At 45.5% G+C, this 15,807-nt stretch overlaps 1 protein-coding gene across 3 annotated transcripts in view; it reads right to left on the reverse strand.

The window, feature by feature from the left end:
- RRBP1 (ribosome binding protein 1) overlaps positions 1 to 15,807 on the reverse strand; it is a 43,674-nt gene that overhangs the window by 10,244 nt on the left and 17,623 nt on the right. For all 3 annotated transcript variants that reach the window (XM_083448615.1, XM_083448616.1, XM_083448617.1), the window contains exons 9-14: positions 12,185 to 12,372; positions 11,631 to 11,668; positions 8,165 to 8,255; positions 6,895 to 6,987; positions 3,880 to 3,972; positions 1,157 to 1,234 (exon numbers count right to left, since the gene is read on the reverse strand). In XM_083448615.1, the coding sequence (XP_083304741.1) occupies positions 1,157 to 1,234; positions 3,880 to 3,972; positions 6,895 to 6,987; positions 8,165 to 8,255; positions 11,631 to 11,668; positions 12,185 to 12,372 (581 nt within the window). The remainder of the gene's footprint in view (positions 1 to 1,156; positions 1,235 to 3,879; positions 3,973 to 6,894; positions 6,988 to 8,164; positions 8,256 to 11,630; positions 11,669 to 12,184; positions 12,373 to 15,807) is intronic.

The raw sequence follows: 15,807 nt of genomic DNA on the forward strand, positions 1-15,807 counted from the left end.
AAGACGAAAAAAATCGAATTTTTTTTTTGCTCCAAAACCCCTTATTCTGAATCACTAAGCTGCTAAAAGCATTTTAGCAGCAAAACCGCTAACCCCCCCAAAAGCCGTTTTTAGCCCTTTTTTAGCCAATAGCGCTAATAGCGCTACTCCGTCAATGGGCTCGCTTCGCAAGACGAAAAAACCGCAAGACGAAAAGACTCCCGGAACGGATTCTTTTCGTCTTGCGAGGCACCACTGTATTTGAAAGACAATTGTAATCAATTGGCATCGCTTGTAGGGTTACAAGAAGTTTTGTAAGGAGAACGATATGAATTATTGCGAAAGAGGACTAAGAAGGAGTTTATTTAGGATTTGGACTTTATAGCATAAATTATAATAATAAAATGCAAAATTAGAAAGGAAGTTAGAAAACCATCAGTTGAGGTGGATGGAAGTCCTAGGCTGTGATAGCCAAAGGTTTGTTATGTTGTTTAAAATGGGAAGTTACGTTTGGAAAACGTGTAAAAACCAATAAAAATTATATATATAAACAAATGTTTTCTTTAACACCAAGTTATTAGCCTTCTTCAAACATGGGTATCTGCCACTAGACAAATAACCAAACTACACAATATGTTACAATGTGTGTGATTGTATCCAATGGGTCTGGTTTGTGTGATTTTCTGTTTGTTTCTGAAAGACCGTTCAACCTCCAAAACGTTCGAAAACCGAATTGCAGATTCTGATTGGCTGCAGGAAGGTCCTGTAGCTAATCAGAAGCTGCGGAAGCCCCGTCGGACGTTTGGGTTCCAAAAGAACATTTGCAAGCAAGCCAGAACAATCACTTCCGGGTTTGCGGCATACAGGAGCCAAAATGTCCAAGTTCCAGGGCGTTCAGGATCTAAGGTACAATTATACTAGCCACAGACAGGCCCAGTTGGTGTTCATGGGTTTCCTACTGCACTGGATTCCCAATAAAAATGGCCTCCCTTCCATAGGAGGGACGCTGCTATTGCTGCCCGTCCAGCTGCTATTCAACAAAGAAAACCTCCGCCCCTATTGTGTGGCTCAATGCCAAGTTCTACAAATGAGGCCTTATTAGTATGGTCCACCCGCGATATTTGTTACTGTGTTGTATAACACTTTTCATGTGAGGGTATTTGCAGATTATACCTACAGGTTCTGTTCTTGCACCCTGCGACTGAAGGGTTTCCAGAGCCTTTTCTTTAAACTGTTGCAACCATTCACCATACGCCTGAGAAGGAAACAAATGATAATAATAATAATAATAATAATAATAATAATAATAATAATAATAATAATAATTTATTACTTATACCCCACCCATCTGGCTGGGCCTCCCCAGCCACTCTGGGCTTATGAAGTGCATAAACATTGCTGAGTATTATATTCCCTTCCAGATCATACTTTCAACAGTCTCTCCATATTTAAGAGCTTGTACTTGTCTAAATCACTCTGTCTCAATTTCTTCTTCCTTAAAAAGGTAAAGGTAAAGGTACCCCTGCCCGTACAGGCCAGTCTTGACAGACTCTAGGGTTGTGCGCCCATCTCACTCAAGAGGCCGGGGGCCAGCGCTGTCCGGAGACACTTCCGGGTCACGTGGCCAGCGTGACATCGCTGCCACCTTCCCGCCGTTTACCTTCCCGCTAGTAAGCGGTCCCTATTTATCTACTTGCACCCGGGGGTGCTTTCGAACTGCTAGGTTGGCAGGCGCTGGGACTGAGCAACGGGAGTGCACCCCGCCGCGGGGATTCGAACCGCCGACCTTTCGATTGGCAAGCCCTAGGCGCTGAGGCTTTTACCCACAGCGCCACCCGCGTCCCTTCTTCTTCCTTACCTTCTCTTAATCTCCCCTTATGGATCCCTTTTTAACATTGTCTGCTGCCTTCAAGCACTCCTTTTCTCCTCAACCAGCTTAAGACTTTAACATCCCAGTCCAATAAAAACCAGTGACCCAGCAGCCAAAAGCACAGAAACCAACTGTCCTGGGTTTGGGATACCATTTTTTAATTTATTTATTTACACCATTTATAAAAACCTTAATATTTTTTTAAAATATCTCTAATGTACAATGGTTCCTCACCACTTTCTTGCAGGGAATGATTTTAACCAACAAAACTTTCCTTTCAGGAACACATTTGCTAATAAGACTTAAAGGAGCTTCGCAGAAAAGGCTTCCCACTGGACTTGGGTCCTTAGCATAAACTGTGTTGCTAGTAAAAAAGGTAAAGAACCCCTCACCATTAGGTCCAGTCTCAGAAGACTCTGGGATTGCGGCGCTCATCTCGCTTTATTGGCCGAGAGAGCCGACGTACAGCTTCCAGGTCATGTGGCCAGCAAACCAGAGCAGCACACGGAAACGCCGTTTACCTTCCCGCCAGAGCGGTACCTATTTATCTACTTACACTTTGACGTGCTTTCGAACTGCTAGGTTGGCAGGAGCAGGGACCGAGCAATGGGAGCTCACCCTGTCGTGGGAATTCGAACCGCCGACCTTCAGATCGGCTGTGGTTTAACCCACAGTGCCATCCGCGTCCCGTGCTGCTAGTATAGTTTGCATTAAAAGATGTGACAGTACGAATCCGTTTACTCACAGCCATTAGGTAGCTCAGTGTCTTAATTTCGCTTTCCTATGTAAGTGATGCCCCTTCATGGATAATAATAATAATAATAATAATAATAATAATAATAATAATATATTTGTACCCCGCCCATCTGGCTGGGTTCCCCCAGCCACTCTGGGTGGCTTCCAACAAAAATGAAAAATACACTAAAATGTCACTTATTAAAAACTTCCCTGAACAGGGCTGCCTTCAGATGTCTTCTGAATGTCAGGTAGTTGTTTATCGCTTTGACATCTGATGGGAGGGCGTTCCACAGGGCGGGCGCCACTACCGAGAAGGCCCTCTGCCTGGTTCCCTGTAACTTGGCTTCTCGCAGCGAGGGAACCGCCAGAAGGCCCTCGGAGCTGGACCTCAGTGTCCGGACAGAACGATGGAGGTGGAGACGCTCCTTTAGATATACTGGACCAAGGCCGAGGATCACTGCCTTGTCGTGGCGAAGGGGCTTGAATAACTCAGAGAAGCTATCAGCTATGCCGTGCAAGGCCACCCAAGACGCACAGGTCATAGCTGAGAGTTTAGACTAAATGTGATCCACCTGGAGAAGGAACTGGCAAACCACTCCAGTATTTTGCCAAGAAAACTCCATGGACATAAAAAAAGGAGAAGCTTTGAGAAGAAAGCGAGTTTCCAAGGCATGCTCTGGTTCATGGGGTCACGGAGAATTGAACACAACTAAGATGACTAAACAACAACAAATTAAGTGATGAAGCTGTCCATTGAACCATGGCGCCCCTGGACTGGCAGCAACCCTTGACGCCCCACTGCCAGAAGCATTTGTTACTGGAAGTACAGTGGACTGAACTCAGTGGCGTAGCGTGGGGGGTGCAGGGGGGGCCGGCCGCACCGGGCGCAACATCGGGGGGGGGGGCGCTCGTACTCGCAGCTCTCTGCCCCTACCTGGCTCACTCACTCTCTCTCACTGCAGTGCTGGCTGTGCGAATCCGATCCGAGCCACCGGGTCGCCGCCCACTGTGGAGGGGAGGGTGCCAAGCGTGCGGTGCGGTGCGGAGAGAGAGAGAGGGACTATCTGGGGGAGGGACAGTGCAGCGGGGGGGGGGCGCAAATTACTTGCCTTGCCCCGGGTGCTGACAACCCACGCTACGCCACTGACTGAACCCAGAAACATGCGTGCATAGCATTCTTTTGCTGCGCATCTTTCCCTTTATTTATTTTTTTAATGTTATTTCCATTTGAAACTGCCTTAATCACAATGCATTTTAGGTCTGGAGAGCATTAAGCAACAATTGCTGCTTACCTGCTGATCACCTAACTGGATCTGTGGGAAGAGGGACAAGAGAACCTTCCTTGTTTGTCCCTGAATTATTCCAAGCTGTTGCTCCAATGTTTCCTGGAAGAACAAAGAAGGACTTTCAGAAACTGAAAACGACCTTACACCTTTCTCTTGATTAACAGGAATCTTAAGACATCTTTGAGTATCTCTTGAGCTGATGTGTGTCAGTCCAAGAGCCTGTATGTTAAAGATATAAGTTTAATATGTATAAAATGTAATATTTATATGCATTGAACCAATTTTGAACAGTAGATGGGGATATTTTCCTGTGCCCCACGGGGTCCATGAAGACCTTCTTTAGCAGCCCCAGTCAGAAGTCAGAGAGTGAGTTTGAATTTTTTTTATGTCTCTAGCTCTTCCAGGGGAAAAAAGCTATGAAGCAAAATGTGCAGGTACCCTTTAAGAGGCTTCCTGTTGCTCTGCACTGCGGTTCTTCCACTTCAATTGGTTGGGTGGCCAACTTTTCCCCTCCTCTGGGGGATAGATAAGGGGCAAGAATGGGTTCCAGCTCATCTCTTGCCTTCCCACTCTTTTCAGCACCAGAAACAGGGGTGTGGAGAGTGGTGAGGTTCCCAAACAACACTTCTAGACCAGGGAGGAAGACACAAGAGCTACCCACCCGGGAAGAATGGCAGATGAAGCTGATGGACTATATGGAAATGGCGGAAATGACTGGCAGAATCCGAGACCAGGGAGAAGAGTCGATGGAGGAAGATTGGAAAAAATTTAAAGTATATTTACAGAAATATTGCAAAGTTAATGAATGTTAGAAGAATATTGGAATGAAGTTACATGGTTTTAGCAGAAGTGTTATTAAGAACTATATGAATATTAATTGTTAATGCGCTAAAGTGGAAAATTTAAAGTTAAATTGTGTTAGGATAAATTATAGAACAAAAATTGAGAAAGAGGGAAAGGATTTGTTGAACTAGCTAATTTGAACTAGAATACAGTTAAATTGTGTTAGGATAAATTATAGAACAAAAATTGAGAAAGAGGGAAAGGATTTGTTGAACTAGCTAATTTAAACTAGAATACAAAAAAGGGAGGTGCGAGGAAGTCGAGGAAACAAGCATATGAAAGATAATGAAATGAAATTTGGATGTGCTTTTAAATGTTTTAGTGTTTTTTTCCTTGTTGTTTTGTGGTATTGTTTTTTATTTTTATTTTTGATGTATTGTTTGTTAAATTTTCATTGTTTCTTTTTCTCTCTTTTTTTCTTTTCTTTTTGTAACTATTAAACATTTAATAAATATCATTTAAAAAAACCACACATATAGACCAGGGGTCAGCAACCTTTTTCAGCCATGGGCTGGTCCAACGTCCCGCAGACCATGTGGTGGGCTGGACTATATTGGGGGGGGGAGAATGAACAAATTCCTATGCCCCACAAATAACCCAGAGATGCTTTTAAATAAAAGCACACATTCTACTCATGTAAAAACACACTGATTCCCAGGCCGTCCATGGGCCAGATTTAGAAGGCGATTGGGCCTTAGTTTGCCTACCCCTGCATATAGACAGATACTCTTATTTAGAAGTAAGAAAGAGGTCTTTACTTCTGCAACCGTATTCAAGTACAGGCTGGAAAGCAGACCTGGTGCTCAGGAGTCACAATACAGGAGTTCTGGGGAAGGTGAAGTAAGGGGAAGATGTCCCAACAAGTTTCCCCAACCCTCTTTTAAAGATGAGGTGGGTTACGCTCACAAGACTTGTGGTAATGTCAAGATTGAAAATGTGAGCTCCTTGAAGACTGGGGGGTCTGCTTCCATTCACAAACGGGTGTCTAGTTTTAGGGGGCAAAACTGCACCCTCCTGTTTGGGTTCTTGTTCAGTTGCGGTTGTCAGGGAACTGCCATCGGAGCTGGAGGCGGAGAGAAGGCTCCAGAGGGATGCCGGAGAGGGTCCCAGTAGGGAGAGAGGCAGCCCATCCGCTGGGGAAGAAAATCAGCGTAACACCAGTGGAGAAGGGGGGCAGATGGGGGAATCGGAGAGGTGGCTCCAGGACTCCTTGCCGGAGACCAGCGGAGAGAGTACGGGTACTCCGCTGCCCACACCCTCCCTGCGCAGAAGACTTCCGCGCAGGGAGAGCAGGAGGAGACTGGGTGTCAAACAGCTTTTATGCTGGAAGAGGTTCAAGAAACGCCCACTGACGGATTCTGCCAGCGACTGAGGCAGCCACGAAACCTGAGGCTGTCCGGACAGAAAGGGTTCAACCAGGTAACCTAGCCAGGAGTGTTGGCAACTTACGCACGAGCAACCCCTAGAACCATTACAGCGGTCATCTGCTCAAATTCCACCACTGGCTGATCAAAGCCTTCCCTAGTCTTTAATGAGGCATTTCACAGGAAAGTCTATGGGGAGAGCCAGCACCCCTGGGCCCTTTTCCAAAGCAACAGATGTAAGGGGGGGGGGGAGAGAAGGGGAGACCTCCCCTCCTCCATCTTAGGTTCCCACTCTTTTCCTGGTTCCTTCCTCTTCCTCCTCCTGCATCAGAGCCTGCCAAACCTGGTCCAATCCTGGTGAAGCTGTGTGGCTCATATATAATGATGTCACTGTATGGTACAAAATACTGCAGAGTTTACAGCAAGGGTCCCCAAACTAAGTGCCGCGGGCCGGATATGGCGCGACGGACTCGTTTATCCGGCCCGTGGCAACCCCCGCTGTCCACTCTTACCGGCACTGTGCGGCTGCCCACTTCCGGGTCGGGGGAGCACCGGAAATAGCTTGTGCGCATGTGCGTTATTTGCACATGCGCAAGCGTTATTTCTGGTACACATCCGGGTCGGAGGAGGCCCGTGCACATGCACACAAGCTATTTCTGGTGCTCCTCTGACCCGGAAGTGCACCGGAAATAGCGTGTGCGCACATGTATGGGCACATGCTCCCCCGCCCTCCAGCTCATCACACGTTCAGTGCTGGAGACTCCGGCCCAAGGCGCGGTAAGTTTGCTGACCCTTGGTTGACAGGAAAGCTAACCTTTGCTTTAGTTGAAGACAGCAGCTTTTCTTCGCATGCCTTTTCCACAGAAGCCAGGGCTTCCATGGCTTCTAAATTCTTCTCTTGCAGCTCCTGTTGGAAACAAACACCAGAAACGAATTGTTTATTTGTGGAAAGGCTGCCACAAAACTTTAAGGACAGCAATTCAACCATCCCCATTAGGAAACTCAAGTTCGTTTTCAAAACTGCTGGAATCTTTAATGTGATTTATGTTGCTGCAACTTAAATCAAATACAGTCGTACCTCGGGTTACAGCCGCTTCAGGTTGCGTTTTTTTGGGTTACGGACCGCTGAAACCCGGAAGTACCGGAACGGGTTACTTCCGGGTTTCAGCAGTCGCGCATGTGCAGAAGCGCTGAATCGCAACCCGCGCATGTGCAGAGGGTTGCGAATGTGCATCCCGCACAGATCACGTTCGCAACCCGAATCTCTTTCTCTTGAGAACTACTTTTCTTCTTTATTGTCTTTTACATATATTCTCCTTTACTTGCTTATCTCCCAAATGGTTTCTTCTGTGTTACTTTATTTTTAAGCTGTTGCCTTGTTAAAATATTCTAACTATAAATTTATGCCAGTTCCATATTTGTGCCTGCAGATGCATGGAAAAATACATATCCACACGGACGGACAGAAAGACAGACACCCACCCATACCCCTGCCTCCAGCTCCTTGTCAATCCATTTCATGTACAGTGGTGCCTCGCAAGACGAAATTAATTTGTTCTGCGAGTTTTTTCGTCTTGTGAATTTTTTCGTCTTGCGAAGCACCAATGTGTATTGACGGTTTCCCATAGGAATGCATTGGCGGCTTTAAAAAAAAGGCGCAAGACGTTTTCGTCTTGCGAAGCAAGCCCATAGGGAAATCCGTCTTGCGAAGCAACTCAGAAAACGAAAAACCTTTTCGTCTTGCGAGTTTTTCGTCTTCCGAGGCATTCGTCTTGCGAGGTACCACTGTATTTGATACAGTTGGCTCTTTAAAAAAAAACATACCAACATACACCAATTGGAACCCTGCAGTGCCTTTCAGGTTAAGTGTATTCTTTCAGTTTCCTATCTCATACTTGCTTTGGATGCTAAGATACCTTCACTATGCTCCCTTCTTAATTCTTTCTAATTATTTCCTGGCTTTCATTATATAAGCAATCTTCATAGATACAAATCTGCAGGTGCCCAAAACGGAGGACAGCTCTCATAAAACCAGCCCAAAGTCCTCGTTATATTAGGGAAAGAATACAGTCGGCTTAACTCACATTGTTTTTTATTTTCAGCTGTTCAACTGCATTTTTCAGTTCAGAAACTTCATTCTCTAATGTGGTGACCTGTGTGGATACGCCTTGGAATCTAAAGCAGAAAGAAGATTTACAAATTAATTATCTGTAATATTCCACAACAATACAGTTTTACACACACACAATTACTTATTATTTTGAAGATACAGTGGTACCTCTGGTTGCGAATGGGATCCGTTCCGGAGGTCCGGCTGAATCCCGAGGAATTCGCAACCAGAGGACCGCTTCTGCGCATGCGAGAGTGGCAAAACCTAGAAAAATACTTCCGGGTTTGCCACCTTCGCAACCCGAAGTTTATGTTACCCAAGGGTAACGTAAGCCGAGGGTCCACTGCATAGTACGCCCCCAGAGGATAATCTTTAAATATATGTTAATATGGTGGGATTCCTTCCTCAAAAGAATGATTAATTAAATTATGGAAACTGGCAACCCTACATTAAATAACAAAGGGTGGTGTTCAACTAAGTTTTATTCACAGTAGACTCACTGAAATTAATTTCAATGGATCTACTCACTCTGAGTAATACTTAGCTGAAAACCACCCATAGCTGAACACCACAGATAAAACAAGGAAAGCAAAGAATGAGCCAATCTGAGCATCTATGGTAGCCATTTAGCAATTTTTGGAATGAAAGGCATGGTAGGATAGGGTGTGATTTCTTTATTGCAACACGCCGGTTGGTTTAGCCATTGTTAACCTAATCAACGTATGAAGGTGTTAAGACCAACAGCTGATGCTGCTGACAGGCCAGAAGCCACCTTGGCTGTGAGATCAAGAAGATCTGCTCCAACTGCAAAAGTTGAGGCTGCTGAAGAGGCCAGAGACCATCTTGGCTGTCTCTTAGAGCAGACCCAGGTCACTGAGCCTAAGCTTCCACAGCTGCCATCTGCCATGAACCACCATTGGCAGGATTGGCAGCAACAGCAGCAGCAGCAGCGATGTTCTACGCTTGCAACAATGTTTTATTTCCTTGCTATCTATGCTGTTTTAAATGCTCATTTTATATTTTACTTCCTTTAGTAATGTTTTATTTTGAAATCTTGAAGTTACCGTATTTTTCGCTCCATAGGGTGCACCGACGCCTATCACTCTCCAGGCTTCAGCAAGAGCAACGCGTAGCCTCCGGAGCGCAGGGGGAGCTCTCCCTCTGCGCTTCGGAGGCTTAGCGTTGCTATCGCTGAAGCCAAGGAGCCTGCATTCGCTCCATAGGACGCACACACATTTCTCCTCAATTTTTGGAAGGGAAAAAGTGCGTCCTATAGAGCGAAAAATACGGTAATATTTTAGCTCAGAGGTCGGCAACCTTATCCGAGGATGGGCCGGCCGATGCTCCATCCATCGGAGGATGGGCCAGAGTGTGTGAGCACACGCTATTTCTGGCGCTCCTCCATCCCGGAAGTGCGCTGGAAATAGCGTATGCACATGCGCACGGGCGCTTCTCCATCCCGCACATTCTATTTCTGGCACACATTTGGGTCGGAGGAGTGCCCATGCGCATCCACACAGGCACCATCAACCCGGAAGTCAGTCCCTGCGCTGCACCGCACCAGTAAGAGCGGGTGGGCAGCGACGGGGGATGGCGGCAGGGGTCGGCATGGGCCGGTTAGACAAGCCTTGTGGGCTGCTACCTGCCCATGGGCCTTAGGCTGCCGACCCCTGTTTTAGCTTCCTGCTAATTATGTTGCTTTGAATATACTTTATAGCTGACTTTCTTCTGTACTTCTGTTTTATTCTGGATTCTTTTTTATGATGTTGGTTGTAAACTGCTTTGAGTTGTTTTCTTTAAAATACAAAGGATTATAGAAATGAAACGAGCAACAACAACAGAGTAAACTATCCTGCTGGGCTTAGCTCACCTTGGGAGGCGCTGGGCAATCAAGCCTGTGAGGAGGTCTGAGCTGGAAGTTGCAGCTCAGACCGCATGGCTCTTACAAGCCACTCTTGAATTCCTATACCAATAATTTAAGGACTTTCACCACTATAAGCCAAGTTTTACTGCCTGGGCAACTTTTTTCTGGGTGCTGTATGGAAAAGCTCATGAACCATCGAAGAATTTGTAAGTAAACAAATTTTTAACTTGCCAGGTAAGTGGTCTTTCCCTATGCTGAGGGAAGAGGGAAGTTTTGGAACTCACAAGGACATATTTTGAAGGACTAACAGCCTATATTTCCATGCTTTACTTTGCTGCATATTTTGTGATTTTAAATCTCTGCTGGGGTTCTCTCACCAAAGAGTACTTGCCCCAAACCTGGATCTTGGCATCCAGGAAATTCTCCTTTTTATACCGGTATTTTCCCCTTGAACTAACACCAATGTCAAGCCAGGCATCCTACACACCCCATTTTTGCATCTGATTTTTCATACCTAAATGTAACATTCTGCTCTCATCTCGGTTCTTCATCCTGTCAAGTACATTTCTAATCCTGTTTCTGTCTAAGGTATTATCTCTTCCTCCTAGATTGGTGTCATCTGCAAATCTGATGATCATTCCCTTCATGCAATTGCTTTTGTGTGTGTGTGTGTGTGTGTGTGTGTGTGTGTTACGATGTTGAGCAACACTGCAGCACTCTACTTATCATGCCTGAGCAGGTTGATGAGGAGACATTAATTAGCATTATTTGGATATAGTACATCAACCAGTTACAAATCCACCCAGAAGTAACATCACTTAAGGTAAAGGTAAAGGTGCCCCTGCCCGTACGGGCCAGTCTTGCCAGACTCTAGGGTTGTGCGCTCATCTCACTCTATAGGCCGGGAGCCAGTGCTGTCCGCAGACACTTCCGGGTCACGTGGCCAGCGTGACAAGCTGCATCTGGCGAGCCAGCGCAGCACACGGAACGCCGTTTACCTTCCCGCTGGTAAGCGGTCCCTATTTATCTACTTGCACCCGAGGGTGCTTTTGAACTGCTAGGTTGGCAGGCGCTGGGACCGAGCGACGGGAGCGCACCCCACCGCGGGGATTCTAACCGCCGACCATGCGATCGGCAAGTCCTAGGCGCTGAGGTTTTACCCACAGCGCCAACATCACTTATTAGCCCACATTTTCCCAGCCTGTCAACAATAACATTGTGAGGGAGCTTGTTGAAATCCTTGCTGAAATAAAGATATATTACAGGGACAGAATCCTCCTTATCTGCCGCACTAGTAGCTCTATAAACAGTGCTTTTTTCTGGGGGGACGCAGGGGTACCCATACCCCTAAACATTTTGTGAATCTAAGTTTGGCCTCATTGAGGGGCAGTATTTCAATATGAGTAGGAAAATGAGAGAACCCCTAAACATTTTTTTTAGAAAAAAAGCACTGTCTATAAACAAAAGAGATAATAGTCTTGGCATGCTATTTTTAATCACAGTGTTATTTTCTAAATGATCACACACCAACTATTTAATGATCAGTGTCAAAAACACAGTATTCTACCAGCCTTACCTTAACTGCACTTGGCTGGCTTCTGTTTGGTTTGTTTCCTGAATATACAGGGGGAGAAGGAAATGAAAGTTAGATCGTGTTAAGATAAATTATAGAACAAAAAATTGAGAAGGAGGGAAAGGATTTGCTGAGTTAGCTAATTTGAACTAGAATACAAAAAAGGGAGGTGTGAGGAAGTCGAGGAAATAAGTAAATGAAAGATAAAGATATGGAAATTGGACATGTTTTTGTTTTTTCTGGTGTTTTGATGTATTGTTTTTTCCTTTTACTTTTGCTGTATTGTTTGTTAAATTTTCTATTGTTTTTTTTTCTTTTTCTCTCACATTTTTCTTTTTTGTGTAACTATAAAACTTTTAATAAATATTATTTAAAAAAAAAGAAATTACATTACTGTCTTCCAAGCAGTCATTGTATCTAAAAACATAGGAAGCGGCACGTTAAGTAATAATGCCATGATGCTTTGGTAGTGTGCCATAAGGAGTGGCAACCCCTGAAAAAGAATAAAAGTTATCGGAAGCAGAAGCTAGCAGGGAAGGACATTGCAAGACTCTGACCTGAACATCTTTGTTTTTCTCCGCTTCTCTCATTTGTCCTGCCTCTAGGAGGGCTTCGGTCGATTGAATCCTCTCTGCAAGCTCTGCATTCTTGGAAGTGGCTTCCGACAACTTAATCTGTAAACTGTTTAGTTCTTCTGCCTTTGTCTTCACCATCATTTCAGAGTGCAGCAGTTTAGACTGAAGTTCTGTTAAAGGTGGATAAAACACTCGTGGTCATGCAATTTAGGCTACACCCATCATTCCTCTTGCTTACATCACAGGGATGCATCTTTTGGAGTCAATCTACCCAGGCCATCCTCCTCAGGGCCCAAGAACAGATCAGAACACAGATGTGCGAATTAAGCAATGGATCTGTGGCTTACGAGGTAGTCCCAGGGCAGCCACTACTCAGAGCAGCTAATATACAGTGGTACCACGGGTTACAGATACTTCAGGTTACAGACGCTTCAGGTTACAGACTCCGCTAACCCAGAAATAGTACCTTGGGTTAAGAACTTTGCTTCAGGATGAGAACAGAAATCGTGCTCTGGTGGCACAGTGGCAGCAGGAGGCCCCATTAGCTAAAGTGGTACCTTAGGTTAAGAACAGTTTCAGGTTAAGAACGGACCTCCAGAACGAATTAAGTTCTTAACCCGAGGTACCACTGTACTTGTAAACCTTTTAGAAGCCATCTTGGTAAATAAGCATTATACAAGTTAATAAATAATGGGTACACGGTAAAACAAAAACAAAACAAAAAACTCTTGAATGTGTCATAAAATGTAGTCACTCTTGGGAAATTGTACGAAGAAACAGATGGCTGCCCCCATGAATTTATGCCGATAGCTTCCCTGCACCCAGCTCAACATCCCTAGTGGGCTTAAAAGGACATTGAATGGGACAAGATTACTGCCCTCCATGTATTCCACCAAACTGGATGTGCACAGTGGCGTAGCGTGGGTTGTCAGCACCCGGGGCAAGGCAAGTAATTTGCGCCCCCCCCCCGCTGCACTATCCCTCCCCCAGATAGTCCCTCGCTCTCTCTCCGCACCGCACCGCACGCCTGGCACCCTCCCCTCCACAGTGGGTGGCGACCCGGCGGCTCGGATCGGATTCGCACAGCCAGCACTGCAGTGAGAGTGAGTGAGCCAGGTAGGGGCAGAGAGCTGCGAGTGCGAGCGCCCCCCCCAAATGTTGCACCCGGTGTGGCCGGCCCCCCCTGCACCCCCCACGCTACGCCACTAGATGTGCAGATTATTTATTTACTTACTGTGTGGAGGAGGTATTAGCTGCTTCAAGCAGCTGTAAAATGTTACAGAAAGAGGCAGCCTTGGGACGACCACGTAAAGGGTGTGTAATAAGTTGTGTGTGAGAGAGAGACAGAGTAAAAAGCTTGACAGTTTTCTTAGAAGATTCCCCTTAAAAATTCCACCCACAAACGGGACAAGAGAGAAACCAGCATGGGATAGAACTAGGTTGATCCAGACATCTCATTACACCATACAAAAATCATTAACAGTTTGGAAACAAAGCTTTTCTGAAATGTAGTAACATTGTGCTGCGCATCCAGCTTGGTGGAATGAATAAAAGATAAAAATAAGCCCTGCTTGTATAAACAGCACTGGGAATAAAGGTGGGTGCAATTTCAGTATTCCATATACATTCTTGGCTTTGCCTCTGGAAGTCCAGGCAACCCCAAACCCAGCCCTCCAGATGTTTTGGGACTACAACTCCCATCATCCCTAGCTAAAAGGGCCAGTGGTCAGGGATGATGGGAAGTGTAGTCCCAAAACATCTGGAGGGCTGAGTTTGGGGGTTCCTGCCCTAGTCCATTTTCTTTCAGAATTCGGGCCAAATTAGATGAGATGGTGGCACCGGCAGCCACATTTATTTAACTGTGACCAAACATTAAAAGAAGCCTGCTGGATGACAGCCAAGGCCATGTTCAATTTCTGTTAATTGATTCTCATGAAAACTTACAGATTCTGGCTTCACACAATTAACTCAAGGCAGTGTCAATTTACTCTTGGCAGAAAGCCAAGGTCTGTTTGACCTAGAAACTACTTACTCTGATTGGTTAACAACCAGCACTCAACTCTGTTATCTAGGAATGCTAGCACAGTTTGGTGTTAGGTGTGTTAGGAGTAGGAGTGCTGTGTATGGTTAAGAGAGAGAGAGAAAGAAAGGATTTATTTTGCTTTGTTTTGTATGCAGAAACTCTGCTGGTTTCTTTTCCTTTTTAATAAATCCTGTAAATAGTTATTCTGAGTCTAGCTGACTAGTCATTTCCACCTCAACTAGCTTCTTCGCTGTGCAGGAAAACTCTGCTACATTTGGGCTAAAGCCATTAGAGCTATGCCTGACACTTCAAAGTTCTATGAGGCCAATCTAATAATTATCCTTTTCTTCAGTGGCTAACTAAATGCCTATAGGAAGCCCATAAGCACAACAGCATCCCTCTCAGCTGATGATCAGAGGGTTACTGCCTCTGACACCAGAGGTGGTATACAGCCATCAAGACTAGTAGTCCTTGATAGCCTCATCCTCCATGAATAATCCCCTTTTAAAGCGGTCCAGGTTTGGGGGGGGGGGCATCATTGTGCTGTGTTGATGCAAATTCCACAGTTTTAGCTATGTGCTGTGTGAAGAAGTCATTTCTTTTTTCTTGTCCTGAATCTCCCACTATTCAGCCTCATTAGGTGGTCCCAGGTGTTATGAGAGAAAGAGAACTGTTCTTGATCCACTCTCTCTAATAATATTATACGCAGGTATCATGTCTCTCTTGGTGCTGGAGGAGACTCTGGAGTGTCCCATGGACTGCAAGAAGATCAAATCTCTTCATTTTTAAGGAAATCAGCCCTGAGTGCTCACTGGATGTACAGATCCTGAAGCTGAGGCTCCAAGACTTTGGCCACCTCATGAGAAGAGAAGACTCCCTGGAAAAGACCCCGATGTTGGGAAAGATGGAGGGCACAAGGAGAAGGGGACGACAGAGGACGAGATGGTTAGACAGTGTTCTCGAAGCTACAAACATGAGTTTGACCAAACTGCGGGAGGCAGTGGAAGACAGGAGTGCCTGGTGTGCTCTGGTCCAGGGAGTCACAAAGAGTCGGACACGACTAAACAACTAAACAACAACAACAACAATCATGTCTCTCTCTTATGTGACTTTTCTTTTCAAAACTGAAAGCTCCCAACCTTTACTTACTGGGGAGTTGTTTCAGTCCCTGGATCATTTTGGTTCCCCTTTTCTGAACCATGTCCAGGCATCTCATCTTCTTTTCGAGGTGCAGATACTGGTGGATCGCAACTCCCATCACCCCCAGGCAGAGTGGCCAAGAATCGGGGAGGAGGAGAGTCACAACCCAACAACATCTGGAGGGCCACAGGTTACCAACCTACCTGTAGATGTTGAACATGATGGAGGAAAAGTTGTTGCTGTTGTTTGTAAGAACTGTATAGCATAAATGTCACAAAGCCAAGGAACTGTCCTTAGCACCAATATCTGGCATCTGCTTGCCAGATAGAGCTGGAGCCACCAGAGGATGGTGCCAAGCTGTTTTTGTCCCAATTCAAGCTAGAAGTCAACTGAAATGGATGTTAAAAATCAGGATTACGTATCAGAGCCTGGAACTGGGCAA

The sequence above is a fragment of the Podarcis tiliguerta genome (genome assembly GCF_965153285.1).
Source record: "Podarcis tiliguerta genome assembly, chromosome: 7".
Taxonomy (NCBI): domain Eukaryota; kingdom Metazoa; phylum Chordata; class Lepidosauria; order Squamata; family Lacertidae; genus Podarcis; species Podarcis tiliguerta.